The sequence below is a fragment of the Bos grunniens genome, chromosome X, assembly GCF_055505025.1.
Source record: "Bos grunniens cultivar Pamir isolate PY7600 chromosome X, Bosgru_T2T1.0, whole genome shotgun sequence".
NCBI classification, from domain to species: domain Eukaryota; kingdom Metazoa; phylum Chordata; class Mammalia; order Artiodactyla; family Bovidae; genus Bos; species Bos grunniens.
Window position 1 is genome coordinate 138,584,456 of NC_141194.1, and position 22,972 is coordinate 138,607,427.

Here is a 22,972-nt window from a genome sequence, read left to right on the forward strand (position 1 = left end):
TGGGGACATTAAAAAAAAAGTAAACTATACTTTGTTTATTGCATTAGGGATCGGGGAAGAGAAGTTCTGTTTATGTTTCACTCTGTTATCTTAATTCAGTTGTCTGACTAGTTTCTTTATTTGACTGTTTCTTATGTTGGACTTTGGTAAAAAAAAAGCCAAAGGAAAGGAAAATGAGGTCGCTCAGTTGTGTCTGACTCTGCGACCCCATGGACTGTAGCCTACCAGACTCCTCTGTCCATGGGATTTTCCAGGCAAGAGTACTGGAGTGGGTTGCCATTTCCTTCTCCAAAATGCTCTAAATTGATTCACAGATAAAGTTTATAGAGAAACCTGGAGTCAAAGGGTCAGGTTGGGTACTATTGGGTTGGCCAAGAAGTTTGTTTCAGTTTTTCAGTGAGATGTTCTAGAAAAACCCAAATGAACCTTTTGGCTAACCCAGTAGGTGATAGTAGGAAGTTGTGATAATGATAATTGGGGTAATGTGGAAGAATGTCCTTATTCTTAGGAGATGCACACTGAAGTTTTTTGAGATCATGTCTGCAACTTTTTTGGTCAAGAGAAAAAAAGGCAAATGTTAATTGTTGAATGTACATAGGAGCTATATAGATGTTCATGGATAGCATACATTGATTCAACTTTTATGTAAGCTTAGACGTTTTCATAATAAAAATTTGGGTTACTAGGGGGAGACTGTACCTTAATACCATTCATCCTTAAACTGGTTCTAGTTTATGAAGCAGCTACTTTAGAATCTTGACTTGATATTTATTGTTTTTTGTTAGCTATTAGGGGAGGGAGAGTCATTTTTCTAAGCCAGAGATGGGTGGTAATTATATTTGTCTTGTCTAGCTCCTGGGGTTGCAGTGTGAATCAAATGAGATATGTCATCTCACACGCTAGTAAAGTAATGCTCAAAATTCTCCAAGCCAGGCTTCAGCAATACGTGAACCGTGAACTTCCACATGTTCAAGCTGGTTTTAGAAAAGGCAGAGGAAGCAGAGATCAAATTGCCAACATCCGCTGGATCATGGAAAAAGCAAGAGAGTTCCAGAAAAACATCTATTTCTGCTTTATTGACTATGCCAAAGCCTTTGACTGTGTGGATCACAATAAACGGTGGAAAATTCTTCAAGAGATGGGAATACCAGACCATATGACCTGCCTCTTGAGAAATCTGTGTGCAGGTCAGGAAGCAACAGTTGGAACTAGACATGGAACAACAGAGTGGTTCCAAATAGGAAAAGGAGTATGTCAAGGCTGTATATTGTCACCCTAATTATTTAACTTATATGCAGAGTACATCATGAGAAACACTGGGCTGGAAGAAGCACAAGCTGGAATCAAGATTTCTGGGAGAAATATCAATAACATCAGATATGCAGATGACACCACCCTTATGGCAGAAAGTGAAGAAGAACCTAAAGAGCCTCTTGATGAACATGAATGTGAAAAAGTTGGCTTAAAGCTCAACATTCAGAAAACGAAGATCATGGCATCCGGTCCCATCACTTCATGGGAAATAGATGGGGAAACAGTGGAAACAGTGGCAGACTTTATTTTCCTGGGCTCCAAAATCACTGCAGATGGTGACTGCAGCCATGGAATTAAAAGATGCTTACTCCTTGGAAGGAAAGTTATGACCAACCTATACAGCATATTAAGAAGCAGAGATATTACTTTGCCAACAAAGTCTAGTCAAGGCTATGGTTTTTCCAGTAGTCATGTATGGATGTGAGAGTTGGACTGTGAAGAAGGCTGAGCGCTGAAGAATTGATGCTTTTGAACTGTGGTGTTGGAGAAGACTCTTGAGAGTCCCTTGGACTTCAAGGAGATCCAGTCATTTCATGCTAAAGGAGATCAGTCCTGGGTGTTCATTGGAAGGACTGATGTTGAAGCTGAAACTCAATTCTTTGGCCACCTGATGCAAAGAGCTGACTCATTGGAAAAGACCCTGATGCTGGGAAAGATTGAGGGCAGGAGGAGAAGGGGACGACAGAGGATGAGATGGTTGGATAGCATCACCAGCTCAATGGACAGGGGTTTGGGTGGACTCCGGGAGTTGGTGATGAACAGGGAGGACTGTGCTGCGGTTCATGGGGTCGCAAAGAGTTGGACACGACTGAGCAACTGAAGTGAACTGAACTGAAACATTAATTAGATTCTAATAATTAGGTATTCAATTTTAGAGTTAAAAATAGTTGTCATGAATTTTTAAGATCATAATAAGTTATCACTTATGTCAGCTATTGCTACACTGTCTTTGGTGAATTTTGAAAGTGTTAAATATAGTTTAATCTATTTCTGTCTTTAAATATAAGATGCCACTTTAAAGTAGCAGTTTCATTTCCCTCAGCAGATTTTATATGGGAATGCTTTTAGCTTCTTTACATTGTAGTATTAAATGTTTTTCCCCCCTCATTGTTGATTTGTTATAAATAATCAAAGAATTTTTTTCAAATAAAGGACATTTTTGTTGCTGGGTTTTAATGAACTTGTTAAGGGTAGTTATGGACGTGTGTCCATTTAAAAATAGAAACAAATTTTGTAAACTATTTTAAAAACAATCAGAACTTTTCATTATAATTCTTATTGTCCAAATGGACACAGACACTGCTCTCATTGGCAATCTAGAATTGGAGCATAAGTTTGATCTACAATACCCTTGCTGTTTAATGAGTCTGAGCAGGGAAAAACTGTTAGAATGTTTATATATGTATTATCCCCTATAATAATTAGTTTGAACTGAAGTCATTTTAGGTATTAATATCTGTGGCAATTCTAAACAAGGTATAGAATCATAGTAATAAATTACTATGTAACAAATTACAAATAGGATCTTAATTTTTCCCATTAGTTATGTTTTTTACCTGGGAGGGGTATGTAAACATACAAGGAGAGGCAGACATTTAAATCTATTAGTAGGCAAATGGAGACTCTTATGTACAAACAGTGTAATTTTAAAAACTATGTTTTATACAAGAAAAGAAAGTAGAATTTTTAGTGTGGACCACATGCATGCAGTAAACAAACACTTGATTTAACTCTTGTAACTCCGCTCTGTTTCCTGAAATTGAACCTCAGTGTTTAGTTTCAGAAAAGATAATTCAAAGTGTGTAAAAGAGAGCTAACATTTAAAAATTACCCTGGGATAAAAACTGAGCCAGCACTTACGTCATCTTGTGTGTGGGTGACCATATTAGACATTGTTCGGCATCTTCGTAGAGGTTTGTCTTGACTGAAAAAGAAATGTGGTGGAAGATAGTACTTTTCATTTAGTATCCTACCCTGTGATTTCATAAATGATGTAGTATCAAAGTTAAGGGATTATTTCTAACTAAGTGTTTTGTAAAGTCTTTAAGAATTTCTGATTGAAAGTTAAAAAGACTTTGAACCAAAACACTGAAAGACGATTCAGTTATCTCTTCTCCAGGCTTGATAAACTCAGGTTCCCATTACTTTTAATTTATAGGTTATATTTTCCTATTTTAAGTTACTGTGATGAGTCTCTATCAAAAGGTTTTCTCATAGAGTAGTTTTAAGACAAATCTGAAGTTCTTAGCCCATTCCATGGAACATAGTACTCAGTGAATGATAGCTAATAAGAACAAGAAAAATAAGGATGTTGAAAATAATGCCATGACTTATTTAAATGTAGCTTTGAATTCTAATCTAGGCTTAAATTTAAGTATTTTTCATTTTTTCCCTTTTTTGAGATAAAGTATACTCCAGTATGCTACTACTTTAGTATTTGAAACATTCATGAGTAAAAAGTACTAAAAATAGTACATTAGTAATAAAAAAAGTAATTTATCTAGTTATATCTACGACTTTCCCCAACCTTTATTTTTCAACTCTCCAAAAGCCGCTTCTTGATGAACCTATTGTTTTGTATGTGGGGGGCTGTGTGCTCAGTGCTGTTATGTAGCCCTGACCGCTACTCTGTCGTTGTAGGGCAAGAATGAAACCTGCTTGGGGTCATTCATAGCTGATGGTCTGTGTAGACATAATTGTGTGTGCTCAATTTTATTCAGACTTAAAAATTCAGTTCCTAATAGTACATTGGTAAGCCTAGTTTTGGTCTTAAAGAGATCTTCAAAGAACTATCTTTGTCAGTTCCTCAAAGATAGAAACATTCTCCTGCTCGTCTTTGAATTCCCAGTGCCTGGAACATAGTAAACAAACGCAAGAATGGATTATCTTTTGTCCACCCCCATCCTTTCTCCCACTTCTGCCTGACCATTCAATAAAGCTTTTAGTATTCTTTTGTGGGAATGGAGAGTTTTGTATGTGCTCTGAATTAAAAAGCATATTAAGTTAAACTAAAGGAAACAAGGAAGTGGAATGTGTAAAGAAAATCACTTTTACCTGTGTGTCTATCTTGATATTTTTTTGTTCATCTTTATTATAACTAGCCTTTGATAGAAACATTTTCTTACTGTTCTTGTAGATAGTTTCATTGTGCTTTCCATATTTCTTTCTCTCTTTCAAATTTTCCTGTTTGTGAAATCCAGAGAATTGATACATAAACATTAAAAACTAATGAAAGTATCTAGTAAGGGAATTAGGACAGCTTAATAACTAGGAAAATGTCTTATTAGTATGGAGAAAACTGCATGTAGCTTTTTTAGGTTCATTTGAATTGTAGTATACTGAACTGAACTGATGCTAGGAAAAGAGTAACTTAACTGCCTTTATCCCCAACACAATACACTGTAAACCTAATTCTTCCAATTATGACATACCCTTATTTCTGCCTCCCAGGGTACACCCAGTATGCCATGAAGATTACCCCCCTCCTCCCAACAAAATAAAAGCAACTGTCTAGTTTGTTTTCTGCCAAGCCACTTCTTCATAACCAGACTCCTTATTTGCTGACCAGGATATATGTTGATGCCTAAATTGTTTCTGTGAAAGGGAGCCATATTTTTTACCCTGCCAATTTAAAAAAATGTGATTGTTTGTTTTCCTGTTAAAGTAATATGACTGTCCCTGAGTTAGTCTTATGTGAAAATGTTGCATGGAAGTTAGATTTCCCTGTAGTAACACCCATTAAATTACTCAATCATGAAAACACACATGCACAAAATATACTTATCTACCAATAAAGTATGTGAGCTGCTTATTTGCTTTCCCCCTTCTCACACTGGATATTGAGCTAAATCCTTTCCAGAAATCTCGATTGTCCTTGAGTATCAGTTCTTCAGCTGTCCGTTTGGCCTTTGCACACTCCCCACAACACTCCATCTGAATATTCACACACAAATGTTATGATTTCATTTTGAATGAATAGGCAGCATTGTCAGACATGGCACTTCAGCAGCCCACCTGCAAATCCCTGATAAAATAAGGACCCAGGCCATTTTGTTCAAGTCTGTTTAAGTTAGGAAGTGGTTTGGTCTTTGTCAGCAATGTTAGTAATATTTTTGGGCTTATTTCTTGGTGAGGATTAAGTAGTGGTGAATTAAAATGTAGCTTTAAATTTTCTTTGCGTTTAGTTTTTGTTGTTATTGCTTTGGTGTTAGATTTTACCAATTCTGAGGGAGAAAACTAGAATGTCTGGAGGGAGAATTGTAAATGCATTATAACCAAATTGAGCTTGCTACAATTTTATAATAAATATTCAGATCAGTTTTAGGATGTGGTAGGTCTGTGATAATGAGGTTGAGGAAAAAATTGGCTTATAAATCTGGCATTTAAAATTCATGAATGTTACAAATTATTTGAAAGTTAGAAATATAGATAAGAATTTAAAATGTTAATTTGTAATAATGGCTATATGTAAAATCTACATGTGTGTAACAAGTTAGGAAAGAATTCAAAACCACATGCAAGTTGATTGTTTTTTGAATTAGAAATGAAGTTGCAACAGCATAATCTTAATCTTTTTGCATTTTATTTATAGTTTTTTTTTTTTTTTAATTTTAGTTTCAGTCTGATGGAAGCAAACAAGAAGATAAAGAAAAAACGGTAAGAGACTAGAAAAGTCCAATGTGTCTAATGTTTGTCTAGGTACAGCATACAGTGAATTTTACTGTGAACAAGCTTTAATCACCTATGCGAATAACTATTTTATACTTGTACATGTTGAATATAGCTTTTGGCTTATCATACAAAGTATCTTTTAAGATTGACAGCTTCCTGTTTTTGAGGATTGCCTTGTTCAAGAAAGGAAAAGGGATAAAAAGTCCCTTATTCTTGCTACACCTTTCCTTCCCTCACCTCATTTGCTTTCTTAGATAGAGAAACACAAATACATTGTGAAAAGTACAGTGATAATGTGGGGAATTAGATATGGTGTGTTATGAAATCAAAGAATGGCAATTTTTCCAAGGCTCACATAAATTTGTTTTGGGGGGAGGGATTAGTATGCACCTCTTACTGAAATAACTTTTCTTCCCTTCTTCTTAGGAAGTTATCCTTAGCTGTTTGCTTAGCATTACTGACCAGGTATTACTTCCATCTCTTTCTTTGATGGACTGCAATGCTTGTATGTCTGAGGAACTATGGGGAATGTTTAAAACATTTCCATATCAGCATAGGTAAATATATAATATTTTGTATTTTTAGTTAAACAGTTCTAGTGCACTAACCTTGAAATGTTTAACTTTTCATAATTCTTCATCTCATCATTTTTAAAGATATCGTCTGTATGGCCAGTGGAAGAATGAAACTTACAACAGTCATCCACTTTTAGTAAAAGTTAAAGCTCAAACAATAGACAGAGCCAAATATATCATGAAGTAAGTTTTAATTTATTTTTCTTCTTAATATCTGGATCTGATTTACTTTCTTTCAGCCAGCTTGTCTGAGTTTCAGTTTTGAGGATGCCCAGGAGTATTTACTAATGGTATAGCTGATTATATACTTCCCATAGACTACCAATTTTTGTGGTTTTTAGCTTGTTTTGACTATAATATTAGCTTTTGTAGGTGTCATTTTGCAAAGCTACAAACTCTATAAAAATCCTTTATAGGATGAATTATAGGATTTTTTTTTAAAGGAGGGCATACTGTGGCCTTTGCTCAATTTGGGTAATACATCCAATGGCTTATACAAGATAGTCAAAAGTTCTAGGAATTTCTGCTAGCATTTTTCCCCCCTTTTTGGAAGATCTAGTAGAGTCATGCAGAACTATCTCCTTAGGGACTCAACTTTTGAAACATTTCCATTTTTTAAATTTGTGTGCTTTATTTTCATGTCACTAAAAACATGAGTGATGTTATTCCTAGTTCCTAGTAAACTGAAGTTTAATTATGAAAATTGTATACTTCAAATCAGTACTGGTTTAGATACTAATTACACTGCTGCATTGCAAGGATTTTCAGCAAGGCTGTTTTTTGTCATTTCTTTTACATTAGAGCAGTGGTATGGTTATTCTAATTAGAAGTAGTGCATTTTAGTTTAACTAGATTAAACAGTATGCAGTGAGACTTTCTTTGCCTAGTGATATTATCCTAGGTTGCAGTCTACTAGGGAAACACGTGTGTGCACAATCACAGTCTGGTTTAATAGATGGCTGTTACACAGCATGTATAAAGTTCTCTGGGACAATTGAGAAGAGAACAAATTATTCCACCTCATGGAAGTTAGGAAAGGAAGGCATGTTAAGAGGTGATATAAGAACTGCTCCTTCCGAAAGAGTTCCACTTTTAAGAATTCCCCAAGTAGGGTTTCTAGCTTAATAATAGCTAATATTTATGAAGCCATTACTATATGTGATGGACACTGAACTAAGTGCTTTATATGGATTATTTAATGATGTATTAAATACTGAATCTGTCTCTTCCACTCTCTACCCCCGCTTACTTAGTTCTTTCAGCTGGAGTATTATAGTGCCTTGTATTATTCTCTTTCTTCAAAATCCTTTGGTGACTAACCATTGCCTGCAGGTTATATGTCAAACTTCATGGCATGGTGATATAAGAGCACCTCCATGATCTGTCTCTCACTATTTCCATCCTCATTTCCTGTCACTTTTACCTCTAGCTGTACTGAGCCCCACGTATGTTTCCCTGAATGTGCTATGGTCTCCTTTTTCTTTGCATATATTTTTTTTGTTCATACAGATTTTCCCTTACCTCTTTTCCTCTCTCCATCTGGTGACCTCACCCTTGGATGGTGGGCTCCAGTGTCACCTCTGTGAAGCCTTCCATTGCATATACCACCAAGCAAAATAGATTTTTTAAAAATTTAATTAATTAGTTTTTGGGGCGCCGGGTCTTTATTGCTGCGTGTGGGCTTTCTCTAGTGCGGTGCGCGGGCTTCTCATTGCAGTGGCTTCTCTTGTTGCAGAGCACGGGCTCTAGGGTGTGCAGGCTCAGTAGTTGTGGTGCATGGGCTTAGTTGCCCCTCGGCATGTGGAATCTTCCCGGAGCAGGGATCGAACCGTGTCCCCTGCATTGGCAGGCGGATTCTTAACAACTGGACCACCAGGGAAGTCCGATGATTGTTCTTTATTTGTGCCGCCACTATTAAATATGCATATAAATACTATCATACTGCTTATGTATATTGCTATGATTATTTTTCTTTTTAAAATTATCTAATTTTTTTTTACTAGTTTATACATTCACATGTTTTAAATTTTAGTAGATATGAAAAAGTAGACAGTAAAAAGTCTCTCACCCTGTCCACTCAGTTCCCCCAAGGGAAAAAATGTGGCCACTGTTTACTTTCTTATTTATCATTTGATATTTTTATGTATATGCAAATAGATACAAATATATTATTCCCTCTCTTTTTATACTATTGATAGTGTATAATAAGTAATGTTCTATAAGTTGCTCTAATTGTTTATGAAAAAAACTTTTTTTTTAATTGTTTTAAATCTACCTCCCCAGCTGAACTGAGCTTGAGAGCAGGAACTGTTACACATCTTTGTATTTCTAGTGATTAGCACTCTGCCCATCATAGAAGACATTAATATGAATTAATGAATAAGTAAATTAATATACATGTTTATCACAGAACAATATGTGCAGAATTTTTCATGTATTTGGATTTTTTTTGTTAGCTGTAACTGTTACACTAGCCTTGAACAGTATGATTTTAGTATTCATTGAATTTTTTGAGAATGAAATCATTAATTTATTACTTGAGAATTTCACCAGTTTTGATTACTGTTTAAAACATGAATTTTCTATAGGACATCCAGTAATTCATTCCACAGATGCTCATTGATTGTGTTCCATATGCCAAGCACCATAGTTGCTTGAGGGGAAGACATAATCAAGAGAATATTCCTTTTATTATAATTTTTTTTTTTTTGGTGGAGGGAGGAAGCAGAAAGAAATGAAATAAAAAAATGGGAAAGAAATGGCTGTTTTTGTCAAGTAGGAGGGCTACCTGAAATAGTAGGGTTAGAAGTAAGGGCAGGTGGTGGTAAGCTTGAAAGTGGAACAGAGTATAGCCAAAGTTTAAAACTGATGAGTCATTCTTTTCTATGGGAAAAAAAGAAACTGGGCATAGAGAATGGGAAAGGGAAGCAGTTGATAAAATAATTTTGATTAATGTATCAGTTTTGTCTTAAGTTTTTAAAGATAATTATAGTTTGTCACTTCCAGAATGGTCACATTCCTTGAACTGTCAACTACATTCATTATTTGCTTCATTATATTTTCATTCTAGAAAGCTGTCACTTGTTATTTTTTCAAGTTTCTAGATTTATTATGTAATAGTCTTATCAGAAGAGTTTAAGATCCTGTGTAATAATTGTTTTGAATTTGTAAGCATTTCATAGATATAAATTTCCAAAATGTTAGTAAAAGAATACTTAGTAGAGGGTGAATTAAAGAGAAAGGAAAGAGTAGAATTAATTTTTCAGGACTTGATTACTTTGAATATGAAAATCAGAGAACTTCCTGTATCAAGTGCAATCTTGGCTATCACTCTTTTAGGGTCACTAAGACAGATGACATGAGGCATTTCAATGTATTACACCAAATTTGTTATCTTAATCCCTAAACTGATCGTGAGCCCTTCTAAATCTGAAATAATTATTCTCTGTAAGAAGAGTTTTATGTACTTGTAGAGTACGGAGAAGGTAACGGCACCCCACTCCAGTACTCTTGCCTGGAAAGTCCCATGGATGGAGGAGCCTGGTAGGTTCCAGTCCATGGGGTCACTAAGAGTCGGACACGACTGAGCGACTTCACTTTCACTTTTCACTTTCATGCATTGGAGAAGGAAATGGCAACCCACTCCAGTGTTCTTGCCTGGAGAATCCCAGGGACGGGGGAGCCTGATGGGCTGCCGTCTCTGGGGTCGCACAGAGTCAGACACAACTGAAGCGACTTAGCAGCAGCAGCAGCAGAGTACGTTAAGAGTTTTAATGCTTATTAGACTATTACTGTAAAATGAAAATGTGTATATTATAAGTGTTAAGCATTAATACAAAAGTTTAATACCCTCTTGGAGAATGCCTAATCAAAATAGCTCAAGTCCTGCAGTAAAGCATATGATGAGGGTGGTGGTTTACATGGATCCATTTTGGATATATGGGAAATAAATTTTTTTTCATGTGTAACAAAGCTACCAACATTACAAGGGAAATTACTTAAGATGATCCCTGCCACCTTTTTCTCCTCTTGTAGGCGTCTAACCAAGGAAAATGTGAAGCCTTCTGGAAGACAAATTGGGAAGTTGAGCCACAGCAATCCAACCATTTTGTTTGATTATGTATGTTTTGAGGTTAATATTATTTTCAGGGATTTTTCTTTTTGTTGTCTTTAAATTAGCACAAGTGGAAATAGAATGATGTAGCTTAAAAAATGATAGTTTTAGGGGAAAAATCTTTAGCAAATGAACCATTGTATGGTTATTCTAAAAGTAAAATTTAGTATGCTATATACTTAACACATTGATCTACTTTTCTAGTAATATGTGACAATGCTGTTGCTATAAACAGATTCTCTGACATTGTCTCATGTATCACATTTTGAGTTACAAAAACATTAATAAATACATTAATACATTATTTGTTGATTTAGTTTTTAGAAACACTTGAACAGCATTTCATTGCGATTCAGATGTAACACTTTCATATTTAGAATGTGATTTCTAAAACACATTTGACGTCAGTCTAGCCTCTATAATTCCAAAATTCAAGTTCGGATGTCCTGGAATTATTTCCTAATTGGAAAATGTGTCCTAAGAAAATATTTTCTTAGGAAATGATAAAATAGTAGGTTTTATATAATAAAACAATGGAAGGAAACTAAGTATTATTTCTTTTGAAAAATAAAAAAGACTAGCCATTATTTAGTTAGCACAGTAAAAGTTCTCTTTTGATTAGTTAATGCCTTTTATTCTTTGTTGCCATCTTCCAGATCTTGTCACAAATACAGAAGTATGATAACTTGATAACACCTGTAGTAGATTCATTGAAATACCTCACTTCGTTGAATTATGACGTCTTGGCCTGTATCCTTTCAAATGAAGTAATTCATAGGTTTTACATTTCATAGGTTGTAGTGGTGAATGTTTTTTTTTTTTCATTCTAAGTTCCTTTCCTAACCATCTGAGGTTGATTCAGATGGCTGATTGGAAGATTGGCCAGTCTGGAGTTTGTGTCTGGGTTGTATATTGGGAAAGATAATGTTAAGATGACCAAAAATCTTTGATATAGTTAGATTCTATCTTGCATGCTAAAAGATGGAAAAGAGGCTGCTAAAAAGAAAAGTTGGTACTATAATGAGTGTATTTTTCAATAATTTGTAATAAATTGAAGCTAACAATTAACTTTTTTTCCAAAGGGTGGCATTTTATTGTTCTCTTAGCTAAAAGTCATTGTTAGAGATGTAATGACTTAAAATTTTTTCTTAATTTATGAAAGATTGTATCATTGAAGCTTTAGCTAATCCAGAAAAGGAGAAAATGAAACATGACGACACAACCATCTCAAGTTGGCTTCAGAGTAAGTATTTTTATTTTTCCAAGGATGAAATTTCCATCCGTTGTTAACTGCCGTGCTATGTATTCTGTTACTTATGCTAAGAAGAATCTATTTGTCAAGAGCTTTTGAGACTGTCTAACCACTCAGCTTGTTCTACAGAGGGTTCAAGTCCTCGGTTGTGTAAGGAGGTGCATATGGTATTTATTCCTTTTCTAACTCAAGAGATCAGTATTGGCTGTGATAGAATTTGGAGAAACATTACTTGGGAGATGAAAGTTCCCATCCATTCTATTATTTTAGAAGAATTAATCTTAAGGGAACTCTTCTTCCATCTCTCCTTTCTATCCTGAGGTTCCAGTTACCTTAAAAGAACAAAAACTTGGTTGTTTCATAAAAAGCCCTAGCATTGGGTTTTTTCCCCTTGTGCCTTTGATTTCTAGCAGCCATTTACATTTTCTTTCAACCAGTTGTGTCTCTAATAGCTGAATCTTCAGTAACTCTCCATTGCCCTTTGAAGTCTGCAATCTGTACTATATCATACAAGTAAGTTCTTTTGGAATCAGGTCCTCTTTCTATACTAGCCTCATCTTTTGCCCCTCCCTAATATTCTAGTTCACATGGAAAGTGAACTTCTTGCACTTTCCATGGCCCTTTTGCACATATTGTTCCCTCTTCTTGGGGGTACACATCCATGCCCACTCATCTCTTCCAGCACACTTCTACTTATTCAGTAGATTTCAGGTCACTTTCTTTGGGAAGCTTTCCCTGTTAACACCTCCCACCCGAAACGTCGGAATAAAATGTCCCTCTTTGGTACTGTTGTGTAGCTTTTGATTCATCATAGTTATTTTAGTTTACTTTTCTGTATCTTTCTGTAATGTAAGCTCCTTGAGACCAGGACCTGTGTTTTGTGCATTATCCTTTAGGTGCTCAGCAAATAATTATTGAAAAGGATGCAGATCACTTGACTTCACTAGGGTATCCTCCTCTTGTCTTGACTGGGATTTTCTCCCTACTAATGTGATAAAGACTATTGGCTACATTGGTCTTTTGTTTGCTTCTTGGTCTGGTGATGTTTCCTTGCACCTCCACAACTGGTGGCACATTCCTAGATAAAGTGAGATTTTTTTTGTGACTCAGACTTTTGAGGGGCAAGTGTTTTGTTGATCATTCAAGTCTGAGTTATATGAAAGATTCCGTTGTGTCCTAATTCATGTCACAGGTTGTGGAATCAGGCCTAAATATTTGAATCACTGTTCTACCTCATACCCAACTCTGTGACCCTTAGCTAGTTTCATGACATAACTGTTCCAGACTTTTCCTTATTGATAGGTTTATACTAACTTGAGATGATTATTGCAAAGATTAAATGAGATAATTACATAAAGAGCTTAGTAGTTACTTGGCATATGTATGATCAATGAATATTAGCTATTAGGTTGGTGCAAAAGTAATTGCAGTTGTGCATTGTTGAACTTTGCCATTTGATATTGAAATACATTCTTAAATGTGGTTATACACTTGTATAAAATGATGTTATATAACATTTTAATGTGCATTTCTCACTTTATTATTTTTTTGCTTATGACTTACTACTTGCTGTTTATATTTATTTTAGACTAGGGAAATGATGTTAGACAAAAAACAAATTCAAGTGATTTTCTTATTTGAGTTCAAAATGGATTGTAAAGCAGCAGAGACAACTTGCAACATCAACAATGCATTTGGCCCAGGAACTGCTAATGAATGTACAGTGCAGTGGTAGTTCAAGAAGTTTTGGAAAGGAGACAAGAGCCTTGAAGATAAGGAGCACACTGCCGGGCCATCTAGTTGACAGTGACCAACTGAGAGGATTATCAAAGTTGATCCTCTAACAGCTACACAAGAAGTTTCCCAAGAACTCTGTCAACCATTCTGTGGTTGTTTGGCATTTGAAGCAAATTGGAAAGATGAAAAAGCTTGATAGTGGGTGCCTCATGAGCTCACGGCAAATCAAAAAATCATCATTTTGAAGTGTTGTCTTCTCTTTCTCTACATAACAACAAAAACCCATTTCTTGATTGGATTGTGACCTGTGACAAAAAGTGGATTGTGTAAGACAACTGGGGATGACCAGCTCAGTGGTTGAACCTAGACGCTCCAAAGCACTTCCCAAAGCCAAACTTGCACCAAAAAAGGTCATGGTCACTGTTTGGTGGTCTGCTGTTGGTGTGATCCACTACAGCTTTCTGAATCCTGGTGAAACCATTGCATCTGAGAATTATGCTCAGCAAATTGATGATGTGCACTGAAAACTGCAGTGCTTGCATCCGGCATTGATCAACAGAAAGGGCCCGGTTTTTCTCCATGACAATGCCTGACTGCATGGCACACAACCAACACTTCAAAAGTTGAATGAATTGGGTTACAAAGTTTCACCTCATCTGCCATGTTCACCTGACCTGTCGCCAGCTGACTACCACTTCTTCAAGCATCTTGACAACTTTTTGCAGGGTAAATGCTTCCATAATCAGCAGGATGCAGAAAATGCTTTCCAGAAGTTCGCCAAATCCTGAAGCATGGATATTTTATGCTTTAGGAATAAACAAACTTATTTCTCATTGGCAAAAATGTGTTGATTGTAGTGGTTCCTATTTTGATTAATAAAGATGTGTTTGAGCCTAGTTATAATGATTTAAAATTTCACTGTCTGAAACCGCAGTTGCTTTTGTACCAACCTTAATATTATTAATTATAAAATTCTATTCAGTGGCATCAGCAACAGTTTTTCCCAGCTCATTTTGTTTTGGAAATTGAGTTAGTTGAAATGACACTTAATATTGTGCTCTTTGTTTTACGAACTGTTTTTTTTAAAAGCCCTGTTTCTTTTTTTTTTTTTTTTCATATAGGTCTGGCTAGTTTCTGTGGTGCAGTTTTTCGTAAATATCCAATTGATCTTGCTGGTCTTCTTCAGTATGTGGCTAATCAGCTAAAGGCAGGCAAAAGGTATTCATAGCAAATTATATGTAAATGAAATTCAATAATTAATTTGCTTCTGCTGGTATTGGGATATTGAGGTTGCTAGTATCTTGAAAAACTATTTGTTGGTTGTAGACTTAAGAATAATAGTTGTTCACTTATTTACATGGAATTCTTTAATTAAAAGAAATTAAAGAAATTATAACTTACATATATAAACAATTTTATAATTTTATAATATTTGGCTATATATGTAACTCATTAAAAAATTCATATTGACTATGCATTAGACTTTTGAATAAATGATTGATATATTTTAAATCCTCTTATGGCAAAACATATTGCACTATTGATTATGCTACTGGGCAGGAATTAGCCTTTACATTGAGCATTTGGTAGGAATGTGTTTATTTTGAAGGTGTATGTACTATCTTTAAAACAACTATTTTTTGAATTTAAACTTTAGAGATAGGTAACATTAATGTATCTTTGGACACTGTCCTCTTTTCTGTATAAACAGTTTTATTATTTTATTCTGGACTAATATCAGTGCTTAGAGTTTGAATTAGAATGTAGATTAAACCCCATCAGCAATAGACTGACTAGACTAAGAATTGAAAAATATTTTCAAAAGCTTTCTGGTAGAAAGCAAACAAATCTGTAAAGCTCTCTGGTGCTTCAAACAAGTATTATCTAAGTAATTCTTGACAGATTGTTTTGGTTTAGGGAAAAATTTAAAAAAGAAAAACAAAACTATGTTAAGGATCTGTTGGCCATTCCCATACATTTCACTCTTCTGTGACTATTTAGGCCAGGAAAATAATCATGTTACTTTAAAATCTCTAGTTCAGTCTTCTGTACTGTGATATAGTTTTTGTGACCATCTAATGGAAAGATTTTATTGGTACTTGTTGCATACTAATTTGCATGAGGGCCCTCTTGTTTTCAAAAACTATGTTTAGAGAAGCAAGGCAAGTTGAGAGAGTAAGCACTTCCTCTCTTGGAAAAACCACCATTCTTCTTTCTAAGAAAAAAGGAGTCTTAGAAAAACCACTGTTCCTTTGTCTGTTAACTTGTATCTTGGGTATGCTTAGGTTTACCTTTCTTTGGAAACACATCTGCATCTATTTTGTAGAAAAGTATGTTTTTACTTCATTACTCAACAAATTAAGGAAGATCTTAGAAGTCATAAGGTGTCATTTTCATCAGTAGTCATAAACTTAGAGAATTCAAATGAATGACTGTTGGCACAGTAATAAATATGCTTAAGGCAGACCTCCAAACTGTCATCTTAGGCTCAAATATTGCAACTTTGAACTTGGATTTCCTTCCTTTTTTCCCTTTCTCCTCTCCCTGCCTCCATTCCTCCTTCTTAGTGTATTAATTACAACTGATTTACATTTGAAGTTTCAACTGTAGACTGTTTCTTATTTTTCCTAAATAGTTTTGACCTGCTTATACTGAAAGAAGTGGTACAAAAAATGGCAGGAATAGAAATTACAGAAGAAATGACAATGGAGCAACTAGAAGCCATGACTGGTGGAGAGCAACTAAAAGCTGAGGTGAGAGTTGCTCTTTTTGTTTAGTGACTTAAAATTCAAACTGGGTGCATGCTACCTTTTAAATTCACATTAAAAAAAGTACTTGGAAATATACCTCACCAAGGAAATGAAAGACTTATTATGCTGAGAACTATAAAACATTAATAAAGGAAATTGAAGATGATTCAAAGAAATGGAAAGATATTCCATGCTCTTGGATTGGAAGAATTAACATTGTTAAAATGGCCATACTACCCAAAGCAATCTACAGTTAATGTCATCCCTGTCAAAATATCTAGGACTTTTTTTTTTTTTTTTTACAGAACTAGAACAGATAATCCTAGAATTTATATGGAACCATAAAAGACCCAGAATTGCCAAAGCAATTTTGAGGGAAAAAAACAAAGCTGGAGGCATAACCCTCCCAGACTTCAGACAGTACTACAAAGCTACAGTAATAAAAATGTATGCTTGTGCATAATAAAGAATTTAAACATCAAATAAGTACATAAAGCTAAATGTCAAAGCCATACCCTTCTCTTATAATCGTCCCCACCTCCTTTTTAAAAATGGCAATGTTCTAGTTATTTAAACCTTTTAAAAAAGCTGAAACAAAGTATAAAAGATAGTAATACATCTAAAAGGAAATAAATATCAAATCTTCTGTGGTCCTTGATACTCCAGCTGGCATAAATCTGAGCATAGTTACTCTGTTGTTGAATCTGCTCCGAACTGACTAAAGAATAATCCTTTATAAGGAACCACATGGTAGAAAGTGGAAAATATGTAGAAGTTTAAAGACAATTGGCAGTTATCTTTAAGCCAGTGACTAAAGCCAGTGGCAGTAATAGTGTCAATAAAATAAATTTGTCAGGAGAGGGAAGGATTGTAAGGTGTGTGAGATTTTTTATCTTCAGGATTGTAACCAAACCTTTCCTGTTTTCTTTTTTCAAATCAGATGGTATGTGTTATGTACTGGTACGCTAGTAAAATGTATGTCTTCTCTTTTGCAGGGTGGTTATTTTGGCCAGATAAGAAACACGAAAAAATCCTCCCAGAGATTAAAGGATGCACTATTAGACCATGATCTTGCTCTTCCTCTCTGCTTGCTTATGGCTCAGCAGAGGAATGGGGTAATCTTTCAGGAAGGTGGAGAGAAACATTTGAAACTTGTGGGAAAACTCTATGATCAGGCAAGTTAAAGTGGCCTTTGTGTTTCTGTGGGTTTTTAAATCTTGATAATGGAAAATATAGAATGTTATGTAATTTGAAAAATGTCATTTTGCTCATCATATATATTATATATACCATGGTATATATATTTTATATATATATTATGGTATATATTATATATGATATATATTATGGCATATGATGTATATATAAAATAGACATTCTAGAAATAGGGACAATTTCTGTGCAAATTATGATATTTAAGAGATGGCTCTAGGGGATATAATAGTATAAGGTTTTCTGTCATTTTTGGAAATTTTATGGTAATAAACTTGTATTTATAATATACACAAGTTTAGAACAAAACCCTAACAAAATGTGAATAATGATAATCATAGATTGTACAATGAACCCTTGATCAGTTTTAAGCTTTAACAACTTTACATAGTGATGTTAATTGTAGCACTCTCTAAGAATGTATTGATGTGTTCCTGGTCGATAACATTCAGGTGACAAAAGACGTAGTAATACGTCTCTAGTCAATAATGCGTTAAGCACCAAAACCTATGGCTAACCTAAAAAATGTGTTTAACTATCACCATATTACAAGGTAATAAAAAAATCACACGTGTTTTATAAAATTTTCTACTTTTAAGGGCCAAGAGAATTGACTTGTATATACATAATATTGTTCTATAAAATTTAGGTAAATATATTTTACCACTAAAAGTGGTGAACTTGAGACCCTGGTCGACTATCAAAACACCTGTGGCGGATTCATGTCGATGTATGGCAAAACCAATACAATATTGTAAAGTAATTAGCCTCCAATTAAAATAAATAAATTTATATTAAAAAAATTCTCAAATTAGTCAACTTTTCAGGACCTGAGTGTATTTTTTGTAATATGGTTATATGATTAAGTTTGTGGATTATCTCCAAAGTTCTTTCAAGTAGTAATATTTGAATTCTTAATTGTTAATCAAAATATTGTTAAAAAGAACATCTTAGTCATTTTGGAAAACATTACGTTGGTTTAATAAAATGTTAGCACATTTGTGTTTTTTGTCTTATTTTTTAAATTTAGTGTCATGATACCCTGGTACAGTTTGGTGGGTTTTTAGCATCTAATCTAAGCACAGAAGATTATATAAAGCGAGTGCCTTCAATTGATGTGCTCTGTAATGAATTTCACACACCTCATGATGCAGCATTTTTCCTGTCTAGGCCAATGTATGCACACCATATTTCGGTAAGTATAAGTATTTTTGCTGCCATTTCAAGAATGATTCCACATTACTTCTTAACTGTTTTATTTGTAAGTGCGTAGTTTGACATAGGTTATTAGAGAGTTGCTCTTTTGTTAGTATTCAGCTCTGAGCAGTGGTCAATGAACATAACCCTTTTAAAAAGGAAAGTCCTTCTACTTCTATAATTTTACTGTTACTACACTACCAGTTGTCCAAGTTGATATCTTATAGATCCTCTAGAACTATAGTTTTTAAACATTAGTGCAGATCATCAGGAAATTATTAGAGAACCACCAGGGAAGCATCTTAAAAACTTAACCCCATGTCCATAAATTCTGATTTAGAAATTTGAATGCTACCAGAGAATTTTTGCTTTTTTTTTTTTAAATAAGACTAGATGATTCTGATGCAGATGAATGTGGCATATCATTCTGAGAAACACCCCTAGTGAGTTTCCTTAGTGACAGTTATCCTTGTCAGATAGTTGACTTGCTATTACACATACTGCCTTGGAAGAAAAGACTGAAAGACTTAACCACCCCCAAACATTGTAAATACTCCTGCACTCTCTGTTGTGTAACTTCTAGGAAAGGTATATTCATGGTTCCTGTTTTATTTCTCTCCACCTACATAAAAAACAAATGAAAACAAACAACAACAAAAAGCAAACTAGAGTCCCCCCAAGTAGGTTCTCTCTTTAGTGACTGTACTGAAAATCAAGTAAGGATGTGGGGTAAGAGGAGAAAGCCCTTCCTCTTCTTGTCTATCTGCCACCTGGACTCTTCCCTTCAAAGCCATTACCTCTAATAGGAATTTACTTGTCCTTTTTCCTCATGGCCATGGTCAGTCCTCTGTTTGGAAACTGTGGTCTTCTCCACTCTGACTAGAGTCTAAGCATGTTCTTCATTTTTGTGTAGGCTTGGATTCTGGCCCTTCTGTTTATCTGTTGTTTTTAAGTCTGTACTATGCAAGGCTTTCATTACATATTTGAGGCAAGATCTTGGTTCCCCTCTCTTTAACTAGGATCCCTTCTTTGTTCCAGTAGGGATACAGGGCTGTATATTAGAGTTTGGCAAAACATGCTGAGAAATTTGGGATCTAACTGATCATTTGATCAACCTATTTAGTTGTAAACCTAGCTATTAGTGTTTACATATCAACTGCTACAGTCTCACACTTAACTTCTAACAACTAACTAAATGTTAATTGATTCAACTATTGCTTGCAATACTGTGCTTTACTCTCTAGAGGGAAAAAGACAATAAGGGAGTAAGATTGGGTTGTTGCTTCTCCTTCAGACTCTTCTCAATCCAGAAAATTTATATTGTCTTTGTGTAGGTATATTTTGTGTTGTTGCTCCACCCCCAGTATATCAGTCTCAGCTATACAACAGAGGACCTGATTTCTTGAGGGACTGAGGTGGTAGAATTGCTTCATCTCAGAAGTTCTGACCTACTGTGTACTATACTGAGAAGTGAACACACTAATCAGTGATATTGAACCCTAGCAAAGAGGAAAACTTGGTTGCTTGATGTTGGCTAAGCATTTCCAGGTCAGAAAATGGAGCAGATCATTCATACCAACAGCTACTTTTTCCATAGTCTGTAGAAAATATTGCTTAAGAGATAAAAATATCTAAACAAAGAAATGTCATTCCCCTCTCAGGGTTGAGAGGAAAACAGTTCAGAACTACAGAGGTGGCTGTACAACCAAGTCAGAGGTAGGCCACATACCACCCCCTGGAAAGGGAATTCCTCGGCAACCTTGGTTGCACAGGATTGGGCAGCCAAGCTTCCCTTGGGATCCTTACTTTGCCTCTTGCAAAAGCCCCTCTTGGAGAACCGCCCCCCACCCCTCACTCTTAAAAATACCTATTTTGTTTTTTGGCCATGCCGAGAAGCATGTGGGATCTTCGTTCCCAAACCAGGGACCATACCTGCATGCTCTGTATTGGAAAGGTGAAGTCCCAACCACTGGACTGCCAGAGAAGCCCCTTGAAGAACCTTTGATGAGAGAGTATGAGTATTAGAGGGCAGCTGGGTCCCTTCCATAAAGTGATTACTTGCAGACTCTCCTGGGAATAATTAAGCCAACCAAATACTGCTCAGATTGTTAGAGTGTTAAAGAGTAATTAGAGGTACAGCAGAGACTTCCTGGCAGTCCAGTGGTTAGGGCTCTGCTTGCAGTGCAGGGGGCATGGATTCAGTTGCTGGTTGGGGAACTAAGATCCCATATGCCATGAGGCACAGCCAGAAAAAACAGCAATAACAGTGAGTATCAGTTCTATTCCGTAGGTCTAGTTCCTCAGGTGACTTTGTAGAACTGTTAAACTTATCAATTTGACTGAAGATATGAGCTTGAAGAGGGGTTAGACTGACTTTAGGCAAGGAAGTATTTGTCCTCAACAAATATGAAGTATAGCCATCTTTTCTGATTGAGCCTGTTTTATTTTCAGCTAGATAGGAACCAGGAGGGTGCCTGGCAATAGAAGTCACAGATTCAGAATGAAAGGATTAGGGAGACTAGGGCTACCATATAACATTCTCATGTTGTTATTGTTTATTCACTAAGTCTTGTCTGACTCTTTGCCACCCCTTGGACTGCAGCATGCCAGGGTCCTCTGTCCATGGGATTTCCCAGGCAAGAATACTGGTTTTAATCGTTGAGACCCACCTTGCAACACTGGTCTCAAGGAAAGGCTTTCCCTCTAGTTCATATTCTAAATATGACCAAATCAGGTAGATAAGCTATCTTATGCAGGTAATTTCAGCACTGTTTTATTCTGTTTTGTTAGAACCTCAGCAGATATCATTCTGCACACATAGGTTCATATTAGTTAACTTCAATAGGACTTCAGTAGGATCAAAAATTTTAAAGTCTTTCTTATCACAGCTGCTATTCTCTCAGGTTTCTGGTGTAATTGGGACCTCTCTCCTAAGTAATGTTCTTTTTATTTATAGGTTTGTCATGTGTAGCCTCAGTAGTTATCAGTGTGCTCTCTAAAATGGGGATAACAAGAGATAATTTTTCCCACTTCTAAAATAATTGTATGATTCTCTATTCTGCTTGAGATATCCTGTGAAACAAAGAGCACTTGGTGTGCCTTCAAGCCAATGAGCCTAGAGTATGGCAGCACTCAGTGGGAACAGCAGCCGGATTGTAAGGAGCCAAGACTCTGCTTGTCATGATGCAGAATTGGAAGTAGGACCTTTGACTTCTGACCTTCTAGTTCTGGGTTCCATGTTTAGCAAAAACTGAATGATTTAGGTGCTTTTCTAGCATAAAGAAGCAGCTAGTTTTAGATGTCATCTTAGGTTCATCTTCAGGGATGATGCCTAACCCAGACAGTTTTCTGGATGAGAGCTCTTTCGTCTTAAACTGAAGGACATGAGACAGTAGCAACAACTCTACTTTGTATTGTTTTCTTTTTTATGCTTGGCATATATTTTATGAACTATTGATAATATGTGGTCCCTTCTGTTGTACTAACAGATTCTTTTTTTCATACAATTAATCCCGACTCTCCCCCAAACCAATCAAGCCAAAAAATAAGCTTTAGGAAGTCAGTTCCCATATGCTTTAAACTTCAGTATACCGTAGTCATTCAGAGAAAATCTTATTTGGCTTAGCAATAGGATTACCCGTAGGTCCTTGTTTGCTCAAGACTTTCCCAGTTTCAGCACTACAGTCTTGCATCCTTGGAAACCTCTCAATCACAGGGAGATCTGGACAGTTGGTTCTCCTACTTAGCAGTCTTATGGTAATGTTCTCATAACCTTTCTTTGTGTTAATCCAGCTTCTTAATTGACAGATCATAACAGATGACAGGGGCTACATGTAGTGATAAAACATTCTGTCTTGGTTTGCTGTCCTGCTTAGTTCCTAGTGTTAAGACCATCTACTTGGTTCCCTTGAATATTTCAAAAGCAGGAGTGGAAACCCCACCTGTTCAGTCCTTGATGCAGCAGCAAGAGTATAGTGGAGGAAACGGTCAAGGGGCTCACATACCCTATTCACTTACTCAGCAGGAACTTGTGCAATAGGAATCTTCTGAAAAGCTCCTAGTAAGATCATAGGACTAAATATTGAAACAGCTTCCAGGGATGATTTATCTTTAATGTTGTTGGTAAGAAATTAGATTTCCTGCAACATTT

At 35.6% G+C, this 22,972-nt stretch overlaps 1 protein-coding gene across 27 annotated transcripts in view; it reads left to right on the top strand.

The window, feature by feature from the left end:
- THOC2 (THO complex subunit 2) overlaps positions 1-22,972 on the top strand; it is a 118,575-nt gene that overhangs the window by 70,647 nt on the left and 24,956 nt on the right. For 19 of the 27 annotated variants that reach the window (XR_015159095.1, XR_015159094.1, XM_086388173.1 and 16 more), the window contains 10 exons: positions 5,929-5,970; positions 6,412-6,542; positions 6,642-6,743; positions 10,596-10,692; positions 11,331-11,424; positions 11,837-11,917; positions 14,785-14,881; positions 16,299-16,416; positions 17,409-17,588; positions 18,656-18,820. Coding sequence is in view for 25 of the 27 variants with exons in the window: in XM_086388173.1 (XP_086244299.1) it covers positions 5,929-5,970; positions 6,412-6,542; positions 6,642-6,743; positions 10,596-10,692; positions 11,331-11,424; positions 11,837-11,917; positions 14,785-14,881; positions 16,299-16,416; positions 17,409-17,588; positions 18,656-18,820 (1,107 nt within the window). In the remaining 2 variants the exon portion in view is untranslated. Of the gene's footprint in view, positions 1-5,928; positions 5,971-6,411; positions 6,543-6,641; positions 6,744-10,595; positions 10,693-11,330; positions 11,425-11,836; positions 11,918-13,514; positions 14,390-14,784; positions 14,882-16,298; positions 16,417-17,408; positions 17,589-18,655; positions 18,821-22,972 lie in introns of those variants that run through there. The other 8 variants (XM_086388179.1, XM_086388183.1, XM_086388187.1 and 5 more) reach the window with 2 other exon arrangements.